The sequence below is a fragment of the Chiloscyllium plagiosum genome, unplaced genomic scaffold (genome assembly GCF_037043375.1).
Source record: "Chiloscyllium plagiosum isolate Xiang-an unplaced genomic scaffold, Cpla_swu_hap1 HiC_scaffold_2, whole genome shotgun sequence".
Classification (NCBI taxonomy): Eukaryota; Metazoa; Chordata; class Chondrichthyes; order Orectolobiformes; family Hemiscylliidae; genus Chiloscyllium; species Chiloscyllium plagiosum.
In genome coordinates this window covers 78,426,145-78,446,964 of record NW_028270140.1, presented here as the reverse complement: position 1 = coordinate 78,446,964, position 20,820 = coordinate 78,426,145, and the positions used below count along the sequence as shown (strand labels likewise).

Genomic DNA, 20,820 nt, shown 5'->3' with positions numbered 1-20,820 from the left:
GATAAATTGATAAGTTTCTGCATAAGAGATTAGCAACGTAACATTAAAGCACTTGGGATTGGGGATTGCATACTGACATGGATCAAGAACTGGCTGGCAGACAGGAAACAAACAGCAGGAATAAAGGGGTCTTTTTCCGAGTAACGAATGGGGTACAGCAGTGGTCCAGGCTTGGCTTCTACCTATTTACAATATGTGTTAATGACTTAGATGAGGGAACTAAATGTAATATTTCCAAATTTGCAGATGGTACAAAGCTAGGTGGGAGGATGAACTTTGAGCAGGGTGCAGAAATGCCTTGATTTGGACCAGCTGAGTGGAAGATGAAATGTAAATGGATAAATGAGCAGTTATCCACTTTAGCAGCAAGAACAGGAAGGCAGATTATTATCTGAATGCCAACAGTTTGGGAAAGGTAGAGGTGCAACATGACCTGGGTGTCCTTGTACATCAGTTGCCGGAAGTAAACATGCACGTGCAGCAGGCAGTGAAGAAGGCAAATAGTACGTTGGTCTTCATAGCAGGAGGATTAGAGTACAGGAGCAGGGGTGTCTTTCTGCAATTATACAGGGCCTTAGTGGGACCACACCTGGAGGAACATGTGTATTTCTGATGGAAATAAATTAGGCAGCAAGGCAAACCTCAAGAATTAGAGGAAAGAATTGATGCAGGACACAGGTTAAAAGAATAAGCAGATCCATAGCAGATTCAGTTTAATGAAGAGAAATGTGTGGTGACTCATTTTGGAAAATTAAGAGTGAAGTCAAGTATACCTTGATAGATAATATTTTAGCAAACAGTGCCGATTCATGAATAATTAAAGATGGAACTGAGATAGAAAAAGCCACTAAAAAGCAAATCCAATTATTGTTTTAACATAAGCCACGGAATACAAAGGAAAGTTGTGCTGAATTTGTACAGGACATGATTGAGGCCATAGTTAGAAAATCATACTGTATAGTAGAGTGGCAACAGTGACGGTGAGGCAGGGATATGGGTGTTGCTGCTTAATCCAGACATTGTATAGTGATGTATCTTCTTGAACCACGGCAATCCATGAACAAAACAGACACTCACAATGCTATTAGGGAGGGAGTTCCACGATTTTGATCCAGTGACTCGGAACAAACAGCAATATGTTTCCAAGACAGGTTGGTGTGTGCATTGGAGTTGAACTTGCAGGTTGTGGTATTGCCATCAAGGGAAAAATATGTGTTAAAAGTAGAGTAAAAATGAAAGGTATATGTGGAAAATCTTGAAAAAAAAACTGTGATTTTAAGTGGAACATTTGTTTTACATTGGATCTTACAGATTTTTTCAAATCTATGAAATAGTTTGAAAGGATAAACTGGAGGAAGTTTTGCCCCACAACAGCAAGATATCATGGATTATAAATAACAATGGATATAGACTCTTTGGGTTTGATTTTAACTAGCCGATCATTATGCCCCAAAACCCCATCTGCTCTACTGGCAGAGGCTGCACAATATAATATTATCACCAAGAATGGCAAAGTCTTGTGAAGCCTGCTGACTGGTGGTAGAAACGTGGTGCCTCTGATTTGCATAAACAATTTGAGTCATGGCAATCCAGTAAAAAGGACTCAGAGTGAAGCTATTGATCCTTCATCTGACAAATTTGCTGTGGAGGCCTCCAGGCTTGAGGGTCAGCAAAAAAAGCAAATCACCAACGCAAGGAAATCAGTTGCTTTTATATGGAAATCAATTAGCTGTGAAAGAAAACAGTCTTCCATGTCAGTTAGGTGAGAAGAAATGGCTGTTAATGTTTCAGTATATAGCAATCCACTAGTCCCTTCTGCAGGACAATCACAATGGTATAGCAGTATGAAAATGGGAGATCTGCCCAACCTTGGTCAGCCAGTTTAGGAGTGGAGGTTCTCAGCACCACTGTTTTGGCAGAGCCCACACACAGGTACTTTGGCTCAGAACATTACAACAATGAATCCTTTCAGAAATTATCTTGGCTATTGTTTTGATCTTGCATAAAAACATTAGAAGTAGTAGCAGCAGCAGTTGGCCATTTGGTCCTTCAAGTCTGCTCTGATTATTGTAAGATTATGGCTGAGATCCTACCTCAGTTACACCTACCCTTTCTTAAAAAAAAATCCTCAGTTCCCTTATTAACCAAAAATATAACAACCCATGTTGTGAATATATTCACTGGCTAAGCATTCACAACTGTACTGGATGAAAAATTCCAAAAATCCACAATCCTTTGAGTGAAGAAATTTGTCCTCATTCTAGTTCTAAATGATAATCCCTTACTTTAAGACTGTGAGTGTCATTCAGTGGAAAAGCCAATATTTGCCCTGTTAACTCCTATAAGAATTTTATGTTTCAGTGAGATCATCTCTCATTCTTCTAAAGTTGGGAGAATGTAGGCTTTGTCTACTCAATCTCTTCACAAAGGACAATCCTTTTCCCCCATGAATCAATCATTGATCTACTTCTTCTAACGTGAATGCATTCTTCCTTGGGGAAGGAATTCAAGTCTGTAAACTGGTGTGGTCTCATGAAGGTCTTATGTAATTCAGTAAGACTTTATCAATTTTTATACTCCAATCTCTATGTATTAAAGGCTAGGATACAATTTAATTCCTAATTTCTTACAGTATCTGAATTATTTGAAGGTAGCAACTTAGAAAACAATTCCTGACCAAATTCTAGCTCATTGATTATTATTGCCTTGAAAAGTAATTGTGCCGACACAGATGCAAACATTCTGAGGGGTGATTGTTTAGAAGTTTATAAAATCGTGAGGGGCATGGATAGGTGGACAGCCAAGGTCATAGCCCCAGGGTAGGGGAGTCCAAAACTAGAGGGCATAGGTTTAAGGTGAGAGGGGAAAGATGTAAAAGGGATCTAAGGGGCAACTATTTCAAGCAAAGGGTGGTGCATGCTTGGAATGAACTGCCAGAGGGAGTGGTGGAGGCTGGTATAATTACAACATATAAGAGACATCTGGGTGGGTATATGAATAGGAAGGGTTTTAGAGGGACATGGGCCAAATGCTGGCCTAAAATAATTTAGGATATCTGGTTGGTGTGCACGAGTTGGATCGAAGGGTCTATTTCCGTGCTCTATAACTCTATAACTCAACGACTTATTTTGTTGACTGGAAGTAATAGCACCATGTAACAAAGTACTGCTAATGTACAGGATAATTATTTAAATTGAATATTACAATTTTAAGAGACAGCTGCTGTTTTAGAGCATTTGTATCTATGTGTGCTCTTAAAATAATTCCACTAATTAAAAGAATAATGGGAATGCCCAACTAGAAGACTTGCTCTAGTTGTTTGTTATGTTTAAATTTGTAAGCAGCACTTTTAGTACACCGGTATATCATTAATGTTGAAATCTTCCACATGTATCATCATGGAAATGTAAAGTATAACTCACGCTTAATATAACACGATCCCGTTCCATCAAATCAGCAAGGTTATGTAAAAGCCTCCCTCTTCCAGAAGCATCCATCCTGCGCCATGTCGATCCAATCTGAAAAGCTTCCCGAGCTGCTTTTACTGCTTTGTCAACATCCACCTTAAAGGTAACAATGCACAGTCACAGTGTGTCTTGTGAAAACTTAAAAGTGAAGGTTATGGCTGTTATAATTAGGCAACATTGTAATCTATTATAACGCAACAGTTAAAATTAAAATGTTCTTCTGGATGCAACATGAAGATATTCAGCACATTACATATTAAAGCTGCAGGGAATGATTACAATATATGCAATGAGGCATTCATCTTTAGCTTTTCCATAGTTAAATGCAATATATTTTGGGGCACAGATTTATTTACAAAATGAAGAAAAACATCATTAAATGAATAGCAAGTAATTGAAGAAAGAATTAAAGCTAACATACTGAGAAAGAAATAGGCCCAGAAATTCACCAAAGAGCAAAGGCTCCTATATAGTAGGCAGCAAGTTCACATGGAGTTTGCAGGACACTGTCCACCAAATTGGCGAAGTTCAAAGGACTCGTAAATGCCTCTAATACAGATTATTTGTTCTGATGTCACCAGTCAGTATTGATGTTAGCTGCAGGCCGGAATACAGAGTTTATGTGCAGAGCTAAGAGATAGTTCTTAAAGAAACCACTCATTAAGCAGAAACCAATGGGATAAATTTTTAAAATACATCTGAATGTGGATTCGCAGGGCTACCCTTCTTCCCCATTTGTAACACTTCCCATCCGACTGCGCATCCTGTGACTCAGTTGCACTCACACCCTTCCTGTCTTACATAACTGAGAGCTGCTGCAACCATGGTTACTGTCACCATCTACATCTCACAGGCTCCACAGAAATGATGCCAACATTGGGGTACTTCGGGCCTTATTGTAGGATTCTACTCTATGCCCCCCAGAGCATCCAAAATGAGATGGCACTTGTAATTCTAACTCATTGCTTTTGATGCTTATGAACTTAACAACATTACATTCTTAAATAGAAGTGATTTGGCTTTGTCTTAAATCAAAAGGAACAAAATACAAAAAACAAAATCTCTTCTTCTATAACATCGAGATTGACCATTCAACAGCTCATGTCGATTTCATTATTCAATTACATGCTACCTGATCTGTATAATAACCCTATCTCTCAGGTTGCCATATATATCCAAGAAATGTCCTTTGTCATCTTTACCTGATTTGGTTTATGCATGACTCCAATTTTCCACCAAAGTGGCTAATGCATAACTACCCTCAGACCTGACCTAGCAAGACATTTAGTTGTATTCAAATGGTCAAAGTAATCCAAGAAGACAGCTCACACTGCCTTTTCAGGATAACTAGCTTAGGCAATAAATTCACACTTGATAAATTAGGGATAAAGGGATTTAAATAGTTGTCTGTGAGGATTTTCTGTCTGCTTCCTGGTCAACTTATTAAAAAAGCTAGATCATAAGGTAAGAATAAACAACTTTAAAGGTAACAGGTGTCAAGACCTGTTTGTGAGAATGGTCTAAGACTTGAGAGCAGAAACAGTTTTCTTTCAGATGACATCTGATCAAATGTGCATTTCCAACATTTTATGTTTTAATATTTTATATTTATGATAGTTAGGAAATGGACAGGAAACACAAAAAGGAATAGATAAAGAAAGAGAAAAAAAGGCTCCTTCTTCTGTTTGACTAAAACCAACAAAAATACAATCTCTGACCCAGTAATTAGTTATAGAAAAATGCACCTGTGGGAATAATAGCATTATTCATGGACTCTTCTGTATATGGAAAATGAATGGCAGTGAAACAGAGCTCTACATGAGCTGTCAAAAAATGGATCAAGGTAATTCAATTATTGTTCATCTCGTAATTCCTGCCTGGTCAAATATCAGAGAAACCAAAATTAGTGGTAATTTAATCTTGAGTACGTGTATGCTTTTTATTCAACGTAAACAGAATTCTCCCTTTTAATTACAACAATTTAACTTATAGCCCTAAATTACACTTATCACTGCATGTTTGAAATTACTTCTCACAATTTTATCTTAGACATTTGAACAAAAGTAAACTAACAAATTGTTAATGTTCTTAACTTGTTTAAGAAATAGCAGTGAGCTTTCTTTAAAATGTGAACTAAAATTTAATTCTTTTCTCTTATTTTGATTTAAGGTTTGTCCATTTCTTTAAATGTCTGATTGTTAGTACAATGTTGTCTTCCGAACAACCTTGTTCCAGGCTCCTATCAATGGCAAGTATCTCGAGGAGATATGTACGAGTTGTTTGGATGATATTGAATGCTTTTATTCTTTTCTTTGAACCAATCCAAAATGGCTCAGAAATTCATTCTGTGAGAACACATTAGATTCAAACTGCATCTTATCATTGCACGATACTTTGTCTTGCATTATGAATGTGAAAATCCTGTAATATCAATTTAAGTAGGAAGGATAATGGTATCAGGAATGAAAGAACTTAGTATATTATAGTAGTAAGCAATGTTTCTTGAATCTACAGTAGCAAAAATACATTAAATATAAAAGCCACTGAGCTCAAAACACATATGTGACTCCACTAAGAATGTTAGCCAATTTTGCATCTAGCATTTCTTGATGAGAGCTAAGAGCATTTTTAAAATTATCACTCAAAATGGGCAACTTGTACCACTCATGTTATTGAATGGAAGCATTAACTGTCAATATAGGCAGTCTAAGCCTTAAACAACATTGGTGTGTAAAATATCTCTTCTGATTCAAATATAGCTGTTTCTAATGGGAGCTACTGTCAATGGAACTGAACCCTACTCAAAATTCAGGTGGACATCAACTTACAAGTAAATTGGCACAATCTCTAGTCCTAACATTTTAGTCACTGCACAAAACTGAATCATGTACAAACATGATGTTGTCATTTTGTTGCATTTTCTACTTGTCTCTAGTCAGCCTGAGAGTGTAAGCCTTTTTTAAAAAAAATACTACACTGGTATTCACATGAAGATTACAAGAGAATCCTGGAATATTGATCCATAATGATAAACCAAAAACAATAAATGTCCATAATTAGGTGACGCAAAATTTGGAGGAGAACTGACAATACTTGTGTTTCTAGGATTTTAGTGCTCTTCTCCTTCTTGGAAGTAATAGGATTGACAGGTATTGTTTCAGTAAGATTAGAGAATATCTGGAGTAATGCAAATTACAGTCACTGTATGCCAGTGTAATGGGTGAATATTCAACGTATTGAAAGAGACAACAATCAATCAGATTGGTCTATTGTGAGCACATAGCATTCTGCTAAATGCAGAAGAATATTCCCTTACATTTCTATTGATTCCTATGGAGATTTGAGAGATCTTAGGTAGGGAAGTGTGCAGGAGGTGAGCAATTTGTCACAGTATGTCTAACTCTGCCTGCTCTTTGGTCACACTGTTAACATGACTAGTATAATTAAGCTTCTCATCATTGGTGCCCACCATGGGATGGTAATCATGAGTGGCTCAGTGGTTAGCACTACTGCCTCACAGTGCCAGGGACCCAGGTTCAATTCCTGCCTCGGATAACTGTCTGTGTGGAGTTTGCACATTCTCCCCATGTCTGCATGGGTTTGCTCTGGTTTCCTCCCACAGTCCAAAGATGTGCAGGTCAGGTGAATTAGCCATGCTAAATTACCCATAGTGTTAGGTGCATTAATCAGGGGTGGATGTAGAAGGGTGGATTGCTCTTCGGAGGGCCGGTGTGGACTTGTTGGGCCAAAGGGCCTGTTTCCACATTATAGGGAATCTAATCTAATCTTGAAGCTCCGACAATGCTGTTTATTTATTCTTTCATGGGATCTGGGTGTCGTTGACAAGGCCAGTGTTTATTGCCAGTCCCTAACAGATGTGACTTTCTTAGCCAATTGGCAAGGCATTTTGAGAGGAAACCATACCTTGCTTCTGGAATTCAGATTATGTGTTCTTGTCTGGATCAAGGCTATAATGAAGTTTGGAATCCAGTGACTCTAGCAGAAATCAAACTGAATAGCTGATTATTGGTGAATAGATGTTGTGTTTTGACAATATTTGATAAGTCTTACCTTCACTTCACTAATGATTGAGCAAACACTAATTGATGATAATTGATCTGATTAGATTTGTCTAACTTCTGTGGGTAGGGCATACTTTAGCAACCTATCACTTTGGTGGTAGATATTAATGCACTTTATGCATTTGTTGCGAATGCATTTGTTTAATGTTGCTCCAGTAAAAACAAAAAACTTATAGCAAGCATTTACCTCTTAGACAATATTGTTTTTCTTAGGTTATCACACACCTATATGCCTCCATGGTGGTTGTCCATTTGATTATTGGGGACTTTACCAGCAAATTGATCAGTCCTCAACAACTTGACTTACTCCACAGGATATCAAGAAATGGTTGGAGGCAATGGATACTGTGTAGGCTGTGGGCTCTAAAAGCATTCCAGCAATAGTATTAAACACATATGCTGCAGAACTTGCCACACCCCTAGCCAAACAATTCCAGTATAGTTACAACATTGGTATCTATCAGATAATGTGGAATTTTTTCTGGGTATCTCCTATTCACAAAAAGAAAACACCCAAACTGACCAATTACTGCCCCATCAATCTACTCTCCACCATCAGCAAAATGATATAAGGTGCCATCAACAGTGTTATCGAGTGGCAATTGCTCAGCAATAACCTGCTCAGTGTTGCCCAGTTTGGCTTCCACTAGGGCCACTCAGATCCTGCCATCATCATAGCCTTGGTTCAAACATAGACAAAACAGCTGAATGCTATAGGTGAGGTGAGAGTGACAGCCCTTGACATCAAGGCTGCATTCAACTGAATGTGGCATGAAAAAGTCCGAGCAAAAATGGAACCAATGGAAATTAAGGGAAACCTCTATGCTGGTTGGAATAATGCCTGTTCATTCTGGAAATTGGTTGCAGTTGTTTTAGGACATTCATCTCAGTTCCAGGACATCACTACATGAGGTCATCATGACAGTGTCCTTGGCCCATTAATTTCGAGGTGCTTCATTAATTGTTTTTCCTTCATTATAAGCTCAGAAATGGAGATGTTTGCTGATGATGGCACAATGTTTAGTATTATTCATGACTCCTCAAACACTGAAAGGTCCTTGTTCAAAAGCAGCTTGACCTGGACAATATCCAGGCTTGGGCTGATAAGTGGCAAATCATACTCACACCACACAAATGCCAGACAATACTTGTCTCCAAAAAGAGTGAATCTAAATATCATCCATGGACAATCAATAATGAAACTTAATGGCATTATCAGCACTGAATCTCTCAGATTCAGCATCCTGGGGATGATCATTGACTTGAAACTGAACTGGACTACCCATATAAATTAGGTGGCACAAGTAGCAAATGGAATCCTGCAATGTGTAATTCACCTCCTGACTGCCCAAAGCCTGTCCACTATCTATAAGTACATGTGACAGAAACTTCCCAATTGCTTGGATGGATGCAGCTCCAACAACACTCAAGAAGCTTGACATCATTAAGACAAAGCAATTGTTTGACTTGCAGCGTATTCACAGAAATTCATTTCCTCCACTATGGAGGTATAGTGGTGTGTACTATCTGCAAGATGCACTGCAGAAATTCACAAGGCTTCTCAGATGAACATTTTAAACCCAAGGTCACTACTACCTATTATGAGGTTAAAAATCAGGTTTTAGTCCAACAGGTTGGTGTTGTGTGATTTTTAACTTTGTACACCCCAGTCCAATACCAGCATTTCTAAATCATGACCCAGTAGGAGAAGATTAACTAAATGCATGGGAGCATCACTATCTGTAATTTCCTTTCTGAGCAATTTATCATCTTGACTTGGAAATAGGTTGACATTTCTTCAGTGTCATTGAGTTCAAAATCTTGGAATTCACCCCTAACAACATTGTTGGTGTACCTGTAGCTAGTGGATTACAGCAGCTCACCACCACCCTCTCAAGAGAATTAAGAATAGACTACATCCCCTGAATGAATAAATCAAATAACTCTTAACAAAAACTTAAATGTAAATGCGTCTTTCAAATCTTTTCATAACTTCTCTGTTCAAAAGAGAATAACTTATCATCTCCTACCACACAACTTCATCAAAGTCTCTCAATCATAGTATTGTTCTACTGTATTTCTTCTGCATACTTTCAAAAGCCTTGACATCTTTTTCATGTGTTGTTCAAATTGAACTTAGTACACCAGCCGAGGTTTGTTTCATGTTTCATATGGATTTAGCATAAATTTCTTACTTTTGCACTTTATATCTCTATTAATAATACCAAAGATCTATATGATTTTTAAGTCTTCTCAACTTGTCTTGTCATTTTCAAAGATTTATGGACACACACCCTAGGTGTCCGTTCCTGTAACACCTTTGATAATTATACCATTTAGTTTATATTGCTTTTCTTCATTCTTCCTATAAAATGCATTCCTTCACACTTTTGTGTTATTTCATTTGCAGTTTTGTCTGCATATCTTATTAGTCACTCTATGCCCTCTTGATATCTGTTACTATACTCTTTGCTGTTTAATACATTTCACATCACTGGAAAACATTGGTGTAATGCCCTGTATATACAACTCATGGCCATTACTATTGAGTGATCTTAAGACAGAGGGCTCACCATTGTAAAATTTCTATCTATTTGAAAAACAACCATTACTTGCTGATTTCTACGCCCTTCGTCAATTTGAATTTGTGTTGTCATTACACCTTTAATTTCAGAAGTCTTAATTTTGTTAACAATTCTATTATGTGATACTTTATCAAATACATTTTTAAAGTCCATCTACACAACATAAGCTGGACTACTCTAATTAATTTCTCCCTATTACTATTTTAAAGAACTCAATCAAGTTGAATAAATCTATGCTGGTTTTTAATTATTAGCCAATAATTTTCCAAATGTCAATTAATTCTGTCTGTGCCTATTGCCCCTAACAGCTGATGTTAGGCAGATTGACCTTTAATGCCTGGTTTATCCATTTTTACTTATTTTTAAAAGCAAGGTATAAATGTGCACTTACATGCTTCAAATTGCCCATACACTGTATTCCAAAATGTTGTTTTCTGGAAGATCAAGGCATCTTCCATTGTCAGTAATCGCAAGATTAAAGAAAATTGGTGAAAGATTAACTGTTTTCGTCTTTGTTTTGAGCTTCCTCTTTTAGAGGTTTCTATGCTATGCTCTTCTAGTTCCTAATAATGAGATATGACTTGCACAGAGTAATATCACTGTCAATACATTTGCATAATTATGATTAGAAGGAAATATTTTTCACATTATGTCAGGGTCAATTTTCAATATGTAATTAAAGACCTCTGGGATACTTGAAAATATTTCCTTAATGATAACATTTTGAAACTCATAATTTAAAAAAAAAATGTCATGAGATATTGGAATTACTGGCTGGGGCAGCATTTATTGTCTTTCCTTAATGGCATGTGGGAAGATGGCGACCATCTTTTTGAACCACAACAGTCTATAAGGTGTAGATGCATCCATAGTGCTGTTAGGAAGGGGGTTCCAAAATTTTGACATAACTATAGTCAAGGGACGGTTATCTGTTTTCAAATCAACATGGCATATGTCTCAGAAGAGAACTTGCAAGAGGTGCTATTCCCACATATCTTCTTCCCTTGTCTTTCTGGGTATTAAAGATCTTAGATTTGGGAGGTGCAGTTTAAGGAGGCTTTGGTGAGCTACTGCAATGAATCTTGTTAATGGCACATACTACTGCTACTGTGGTCCATGGGGGAAGGAAGTGAACGGTTAAAGTGGTGCATGGGATGCTACTCATGTGGATTGCTTTGTCCTGAATAGCATCAAGCTTCTTGAATCTTGTTAGAGCTACACTTATCCAAGCAAGTTGAAGTGTTTCATCACTCTTGAATTGTACCTTGTAGTTATAGACAGGCTTTGGGATGTCAGGATGTGAGTTACTGCAGAATTCCCAGCCTCTGGCCTGTTCTTGTAATGACAGGTACTTTTATAATTGATCCCATTCAGTTTTTGATCAATGATATTTTCAAGATTTTAACTGATAGGAAACCCATGTAGTTTATACTCTGTGTGTAAATATAGATATTACTAATATTACAATGAAACTTCCTTTGCCTTCAAAAAGAAGCCTTTATTGTTCAACAGGTCAGGCAGCATCAAAAGAGCTTCTTCAGGAATCTTATGCCCGAAACGTCGATTTTCCTGCTCCTTTGATGCTGCCTGACTTGCTGTGCTTTTCCAGCAACACATTTTTAAGCTCTGATCTCCAGCATCTGCAGTCCTCACTTTCTCCTCCTTTATTGTTCAAGTAGATCTGACACAATCATGTTTCTTTGTCCAATTATCTTGTCAAAGATCTTGTCAACTTTAACTAACTAAGCATTGGAGGAAAACAGAGTAAGACTCACAGTAGCTTAAGAAATTTACTGTTCTTCAATGAATTGTCGATTCTGTAATGATTCATTTTAGAACTGCAGGTGGGAATTATATGATGTGCTATTGTAAATCACCAAACAATATATTTCTCTCATGATGACTTTAAAGTCAATATCTACATAATGTCACTTCTAAGCTACCTGTTGATGTGCATATCAGCACTGTATTTTATTCAGATTGCAGCACATGGATGTTAAAAAAAGGGTTCAAACTGCTAAATAGTGTCTTAGTTTGTCTTGAATTTAGATTTTGGGTTAATGCATATCTTTCACTCAAGCCCAGCCATCAAGAGAGCAATCACACTTTGTATTGAGCTGAAGATATTATCTACAATTAATATAATGTTCGGCTTATAGCATCATCATTCATCCACTGAAAAACAAGTAAAATATGCCAAATGCAGGTGAACATGTGCAGCAGGCAAAACTGGCAAAATCCAAGCATGGATTCAAGTTCATATAATTTAATATCAGTCGATTTGTGAAAACTGTGAGACGTCTGATGGAAAGTTAGTAATGAACTATAAAAAAAAGCACCCTTGCATGAATTATTCAAACACACTCAAATAATTGAGCAAACCCACTTTGTCGCCTTCTTCCACCTCGCAGATCTTCTCTCCTGTGGCAGGGTTACAGGTTGCAAACTTCTTGCCACTGCTGGAGTTGTGCCACTCGTTGTTGATAAAGATCTGCAATAAAACAAACACCTAAAAATGGACACCGATTCGAAACAACACCACCGGAAAACAATTCACCCGAAATTCCAGTGACCAGCTGGCTTACCTGATCTTTCAGTTTCCAGTACAATGCAGCCCTAGTTCTGCCGATACACTACGCGGGGGGAGGGGGTGCACGCTATTTCAATGTGTGTGTGAATCGTTTAAAGGTTAGCCTGCTTTCTATTAATATTGCACTTTATACATCACATGGGTCAAGGTTCCTGCTGTACACAGTTTCCTCAGAAGTCCCTAAACTCTTTTTTTTTTAAAGGAGAACAAGTATTTATCTGAGAACATGCTTTTTCTCAGTTATCAAGAAACACTTCAATCAGAGTTTTGAGCTCTGGTGAGTTCAGGACCCGCTTATTAGCTGCTCGCTGCAGCTCAGATTCTGTCTACAGACTCGCAGTTCTACCGCAGCTCTTGGTAACTTCTATCGGAGCACGCGAAGGGGCACACTTCTGCATTTCTTTAAAAGAAAACAATAAAATTGTTACAACCATTATTTCTCGGTCATATATTAGGTTCTTTAGAATTGCACACAAAACGTATCTAAGGCTGAAGAATTCATATTGTTCGGAATTCCATGTCTATGCATAGATTTTACGTTCAGATTTAGTCCAGTTTATGTTTATATAGAATAACAAATCGGATGGGGACAGCAGGGCTGCAGTCAGCAGAGTTGTAGGTGCCGGAACTGTGGGGGTTGAAATGCTCGCACTCACCTTGGTGTATCTGATTTGCAGCTCAGTGACTGGCACGGGCACATTGCGGGGAGCGGGCGCTGCACTTTCGTGGTCGGGAGCTGGGGCACTCATGTTGTGCTTGTTTGCTTGTGTTCCTGGAATAGGCGTAGTTCAGGTTCAGACACAACAAAGCTTCCTTTCCTTGCAAAACAATAACTTAAAACAGAAAACAGGACTCGCCTACTTCTGTTGTCAGCCGCAAGGTGTTGAAACAGAATTATTAAACACTACTAACAGTCAGAGAACCGATTGGCTGAAAACACGGTACAGTGCACGGGGCACGTCCAAAGGGCAAATCCCCACCTCTCGGCAACAGCATACAGAATCAAGTCACAGCAGATTGAAAACTGCCTGTGATCATTGCAATCATTCCTAACTAGTCGAGGTTATAAAGTGACGGTTACTTATTAAATAACTGCTGCATAAACGTCAACATCATGAAAGCCCATTACTTAAGCAATCATGAAAGATCTGCGCTATTAAGAGTTGCTGGGTAGATGAGAAATTCATCATTATTTTTAGCCGAATACATTTGAAGTTTAATTCAGCAGATCAATACATTTACATATTCGGCTAATAAAACTGACATCAATGCTAATCTCACCTCACTCGAAACACCAGTATCAATTATTGAATTTCTTACCAAATCGTCAAAACTGATTTTTAAAAATTCTTATTCAGGGATGTAGGCGCCGCTGGCTAGCCAGAATTTATTGCCCATTCCTTGTTAACATTGAGGCGCCTTCTTGAATCGCTGCGGTCCATACGCCTTAGGTTGGCACACAATACCCTTAGGGAGGCAATTCCAGGATTTTGACCTCGATGCGGTGAATGAATGGCGATATATTTTCAGGCCAGGACTGTGAGTGACTTGGAGGGGAACTTGAAGTGGTGGTGTTCCCGTGTATTTGACCTTGTCCTACTAGATGGAAGTGTTAGTGGGTTTTAAAGGTGTTGTCTCACGATCTTTGATGAAATTTTTGTAGTGTATCTTGTATTCATTGGCTAACACATCTCCTGAGATTTGCACTTGTCAGATTTCTGGCTCTTCTTGCACATATTAAATCACTGGTACTTTTCCTTGCTATGTAATCACAAAATATATGACCATGCAAATTAATGTAGTTGCTGAATCTTCCTTCCTTGACTTTGAACCCTTCCACTTTATTACCTCCATTTTCCCATTGACCTTGTTACTTTGCCATAAAAAAATAATTGCTCACACTTACATTTACACTGTGACTTTCAGGTCTGCAGGATACACATTTTATGATCAATGAAGTACTTTTTGAAATGTAGTCACTGTTGTAACACAGAAAATACATTTGTATACAGCCGCATCTCAAATATACTATTGTGATAGCGACCAGATTGGTTCAAGGCTAAATAGTGACCAGAAAAGCAGGAAAAAAAATTCATGCTGTTTTCTACGTGGTGTCATTTTGCATCTACTTGAGCTGGAAAGGTCTGTTTAATGCTTCATCGAGCAAACAGAACTTCTGAATGTCAGGCCAGGTTTTATGTTCAAGACCCAAAATTAATGCACAACCGTCTGAGTCAGAGGCAAGAATACAAATATTGAACCTCGAATGGCCTAATTTCAAAATGCCTACGATCTACTAAAGGATGCATTAGCATTACAAACTAAGCATAATTCCAGTGTGCATGACAAAACTAAGTTGTATGCCGTGATTGAGTGTAGAATGAAATATGCAGGCTTATTAAACCTCTGACATTTTATAAATCTTTCTGAAGCTAATCTGAGTCCATACTATGTGAATACTTCCATGATTCAGCAGCTGCATATAATTAAGAATTTTAATTCATTTTAATCACTTATGTTTATCATTCTGTACTTGAGTTAATCAGAAGAAATAAGCAACAGTCAAGTATTGAATTCAGTCCATATTTCAGTATGACCTTCATAACCAACTTACTTTGTAACTTTGTATTTATATCATGAAATCTTTCCTAGTAATGGGTTAAGTTACATATGCAAGTTGTACCTGGAATCATAGAATCAAAGTGCATTGATTCTTACTGTTCCAGCTCCATTTAGTACAATCACTATTTCCCCATATTTTATGTGAACCCTATAGCTTATGGCAGATGGTTGAATTTGAATTAAAAGAAACAACCCGGTACTAAGAAGTCTAACAATTACTATGTTGATCCACTGTTGTTTTTTTCTTATTCATTTATGTGATCTGTACATCACTGGCTAGGTTAGCAATTATTAGTCAGGCCTAATTGCTCAGAGGGCTGTTGAGAGTCAATCACATTACTATGGTTCTGAAGTCACATGTAGACCGGACCAGGTAATGACATTAGTTTCCTTACAGAAAGGATATTAGTGAAGCAGGTGGGTTTTTTCCATCAATCAATAGCACTTTCAGTATTAGACTTTTAAATCCATATTTTTATTGAATTCAACTTCTACTATCTACTTGGTAGAATTTGAATCCAGATCCACAGAACATTACCTGAGTTTCTGAAATAATAATCTTGTGATAATGCCACAAGACCATTACTTCTCCAAAGAAGCCCATTTGGTTCACTAATGTTCTTTAGGGAAAGAAATCTGTTGCCCTTATCTGATCTGGCCAGCATATGCTTCCAGACTGCTTGCAATGCAGTTGACTCTTAACTGTCCTCTGAAGTGGTCTAGCAACTTGTTAATAAAATCTCAAAAAGGGGGAAAAAACTTGACAGACTACTTGACATCAACCGAGGCACAACAATAGCAAACCTAGTTCAATTGAACCTGCAAAGTCTATCTTACCAATTTCGAGCCAAAATCGGGAGAGCTCTCTCACAGATTGGCAAATCAGAAGCCTAACACAGTTATATTCATGAAATCAAAACTTGTAATGTCTCAGTCATCATCATTATTATCACCTCAGGTATGTCCTGTTCCACCAGTAGAACCAAGCAGAGGTAGTGGCACAGTAGTATATACACTCGGATGGGACTTACCCTGAAAATCCACAAATGTTGACTCGCATGACATCAGGTCAATCATGGGCAAGGAAACATCCTGCTGATTATTACATTCTGCCACTGTCTTGCCTGCACCCCCTCAGCTGGTCAATCGTACAAACATCCAAACAAGAGTAGACCACTCAGCCCTTTGAGCTTGCTCCACCATTCATAAAATCATGGTTAATCTCATTTTAACTCTCAACTCTACATTCCTGCATAAGCAAGAATCTACCAATCTCTGCCTTAAAAACGTTTGAATATTCTGCATCCATTGACATTTGAGGGTGGGAATTCCAAAGACCTACAACCCTCTGAGAGAAACTAAGATTTCTTCATCTTTGTTTTAAATGGGCACCCTGTTATCTTTAACTTCTGACTCAGTAGTCCTCCATGTTGTACACCACTTGGAAATAGCAGTGATGGTGGCAAGGGTTTAGAAATTACTTGGGATGTAGGCTTTCAATGTCTATCATCAAGCATGGTTCAGCAGCACCATTATTGATTGAACTTGTCCAGTCCTAAAGGACATAGCTACTAGACTTTATCAACAGGAGGTGGTGAGTAAAGTACCAGGTGAAAAAGCAAGACAAATCCAACACAGTCAATTACAATCCCATTGTAAAGAGAACAAAAACTCAATAAAATCATTACCAAACTGCCTACCGGAGATGCTTGTGTCCATGATGATGTCCATGTATTGGTAGGAGTGATTACTGCACAGCCTTGTAGGGGCAAAGTCCTGTCTTCAAATTAAGAATCCAACATGTCGTGTGGAGCAATTACCATTGTAAATGGGATAGAATTCAAACAGATTGAACAACATTGGGCATCCTTGTGGCACAGTGAGCTACCTGCAGTATCCAAATTGTATTTCAACACAATCTGCAACCTAATGGATTGGCATATGCCCCTCTCTAACATTGCTATCAAGCAAAGGGATCAACAGTAGTTCAGTGAAGAGTATGAGAGGATCAGAAGCAGCTCCAGGGATGCATAAGAAAAAGAAGTGGTCTCCTTGAGTGCCAAACAGCATAAGCAGCATTTGAGAGTGAGAGCTAATCAAATCCACAACCAATGCTATGGATTTAAGCTCTTCAGTCCTGTCACATCCAGTTTTGAATGACATTGGACAATTATCACCATCCTCAATATTGGCAGCATCTATGAGACTGGGACAAAGTTAATGTTTCGAGTCCGATTTGACTCTCCAGAAAACCAACTGGTGATGCTACAACAAAGGGCCACTTCCAAGTCAAACAATGGAAGCAGAATACCATAGTCAGTGTTAAGTGATCCCGTAAACAAAAATCAGATCTTAGTTCTACAGTCTTGTCATGTCCAGTAATGAATGGTGGTGGACAATTCAACAACAAGCAGGAAGAGGAGGTTCCACAATTATCATGATAGTCAATGATGGGGGAGTCCAGCACAGCAGCACAAAAGTTAAAACTGAAATATTCACAATAATTTTCAGTCAGAAGTGCCAAGTGAATGATTCATCATGGTCTCCTCAGCATTACAGATGCCAGTCTTCACCCAATTGGATTCACTCCACAAATATCAAACAATGGCTGAAGGCATTTGATACTACAGAGACTATGGGCTCCAGCAACATTCATACAATAAAACTGCAGGCTTGTGTTCCAGAATTTGCCATTTCCTGGCCAAATTGTTCCAGTACATTGACAACATAGGTATCTACCTGACATGTGGAAAATTACCCAGGTATATCCTGTACACAAAAAGCAGAACAAAACCAACCTGAAACAATTACTACCCTATTTTGTCTAGTCTCAATCACCAGTAAGTGGTGGAAAGGGTCATCAACAGTGCTATTAATCAGCACTTACATGGCAATAACCTGTTCAGTACCATTTCATTTGAGTTCTGCCAGGTCCACTCAACTCCTGGCCTCGTTATAGACTTGGTTCAAACATGGACCAAATGGCTGAATTTGGGAGATGAGGAGACAGTGACTGCCCATGACTTCAAAACTGTATTTGTCCAAGTCAAGGAGCCATGGCAAAACTAGAGTTAATGGGGATCAGAAGCGAACTCTCTTCTGGGGCATCATACATAGTATAAAAGAAGATGTTTGGACTGTTGGAGATTCAGCTCCAAGACATACATGGAGGAGTTCCTCAGGGTAGTGTCCTAGACCCAATCACCTTCAGATGCTGCATTCACGATCTTCTTTCCATCATAAGATCAGGCATGGGCATATTCACTGATGATTTCATAATGTTCAGCACTATTTGCAACTCTCAGATACTGAAGCAGTGAGATCTGAACAATAATTAGATCTGAGCTAACAAGTGGCAAGTTACATTTGCACTATGCAAGTACTAGGGCATAGCCATCTCCAACAAGGAATAAGCTAAACATCCACCTTCAACAATACCATCACCAAACCCCCACTACCAATGTTCTGGTGGTTGCCGTTGACACGAAACTGAACTCAACTATCCATACCAACGTAGTGTGAGAGGCCAGAGTGATTAGATTAGATTACCTACAGTGTGTAAACAGGCCCTTCGGCCTAATAAGACCACATCGACCCTCCAAAGGGTAACCCACCCAGATCCATTCACCTACTAATGCATCTATCTCTATGGGCAATTTAGCATGGCCAATTCACCTGACCCACACATTTTTGGACTGTGGGAGGAAACCAGAGCACCCAGAGGAAACCCACACAGACACTGGGAGAATGTGCAAACTCCACGCAGACAGTCGCCCAAGGCTGGAATTGAACCCAGGTCCCTGGTGATGCGAGGCAGCATGAGCCACTGTGCAGCCCTCAGTGTGGTGCTGAAAATGCACAGCAGGTCAGGCAGCATCCAAGGAGCAGGAGAATCGATGTTTCAGGCAAGAGCTCTTCATCAAGTATGAGGCTTGTGACCGGAGGGAGTAGAGAAATAAATGGGAGGTGGGGGGTGAGGCTGGGGGGAAGGTAACTGAGTGTGCGATAGGTAGATTGAAGTGGGGCTAATGGTGCTAGGTCAGAGAGGAGGCTGGAGCAGTTAGGTGTGAAGGAATATGGACAGGTGGGACAGGTCATGAGGTTAGTTCTGAGCTGGAAGGTTGGAACTGGGATAAGGTGAGGGGAGGGGAAATGAGGAAACTGGTGAAGTCCATATTGATGCCGTGATGCAGAAGATGAAGCGTTCTTCCTCCAGGAGTCAGGTGATCAGGGTGTGGCAATAGAGGAGGCCCAGGACCTGCATATCCTTGGCGGAGTGGGAGGGCGAGTTAAAGTGTTCAGCCACGCGGTGGTGTGGTTGTTTAGTGTGAGTATGCTGGAGATGTTCTCTGAGTCTCTGCAAGTAGGCATCTTGTCTCCCCACTGTAGAGGAGACCACATCGGGAGCAAGGATACAGTAAATGACATGTGTGGAAGTGCAGGTAAAACTGATGGATGTGGAAGGCTCCTTTGGGGCCTTGGGTGGAGGTGAGGGGGTAAGCATGGGCGCAGGTTGTGCAATTCCTGCGGTGGCAGGGGAAGGTGCTGGGAGGGGAGGGTGGATTGGTGGGGGCGGGGGGGGCGGGGGGGGGGAGGGGGCAGTGGCGTGGACCTGACATGGGAGTCGCAGAGAGATTGGTCTTTACGGAAAGCAGATGGGGTGCGGAGGGAAATATATCTCTGGTGGTGGGGTCCGTTTGCAGGTGTGAGAAATGGTGGAGGATGATATGGTAGATATGGAGGGGTGGAAGGTGAGGGCTAGGGGGAGTTGGAGTGGTGCTGGTTCTGTACTAGTTGTGGTTGGAGGGGTGGGGTTCGAGGGCGGGAGATGTGGGAAGTGGATGAGAAATGCTGGAGGGCATCATCAACCCTGTGAGAGGGGAAATTATAGTCTCCGAAGAAGGAGGCCATCTGGTGTGCTCTGTGGTGGAACTGGTCCTCCTGGGAGCAGATGCGGCAGAGACGGAGGAATTGGAAATAAGGGATAACATTTTTACAGAAGGCAGTGTGGGAGAAGGTGTTGTCCAGGTAGCTGTGGGAGTCGGTGGGTTTGTAGAAGATGTCCGTGTCGAGTTGGTCACCGTTGATGGAGATGGAGAGGCCCAGGAAGTGGGGGGAGGTGTCTGAGATGGTCCAGGTGAACTTAAGGTCAGGGTGGAATGTTTTGGTGAAGTTGATGAACAGTTCAACCTCCTTGTGGGAGTATTATCCTATCCTCCCAGTCCAGGAACTCCCCACGTACATTTGGGACGCCACCTAAGCCCTCCATTTCCTCCAAGACTTTTGTTTCCCTGGCTCCCAACACCTCATCTTCACTATGGACATCCAGTCCCCATACACCTCTATCCGCCATGACAAAGGCCTCCAAGCCCTCCATTCTTCCACTCCCTGTGTCCTCATCAGTACCTCTCCAGTGACGCTCTCTTTCATTTAGCTGAACTTGTCCTCACTCTCAATAATTTCTCCTTTGAATC

General features: G+C 39.7%; 1 protein-coding gene across 1 annotated transcript in view; it reads right to left on the bottom strand.

Annotated features, from left to right (window-relative positions):
- Positions 1 to 14,292, bottom strand: part of LOC122560880 (aldehyde dehydrogenase 1A1-like) — a 72,450-nt gene extending 58,158 nt beyond the window's left edge. Inside the window, exons 1-4 of the mRNA XM_043712085.2 lie at positions 14,045 to 14,292; positions 13,381 to 13,496; positions 12,521 to 12,625; positions 3,423 to 3,563 (exon numbers count right to left, since the gene is read on the bottom strand). Coding sequence (XP_043568020.1) covers positions 3,423 to 3,563; positions 12,521 to 12,625; positions 13,381 to 13,473 — 339 coding nt within the window. The 5' untranslated portion in view covers positions 13,474 to 13,496; positions 14,045 to 14,292. The remainder of the gene's footprint in view (positions 1 to 3,422; positions 3,564 to 12,520; positions 12,626 to 13,380; positions 13,497 to 14,044) is intronic.
- Positions 14,293 to 20,820: the final 6,528 nt, after the last annotated feature.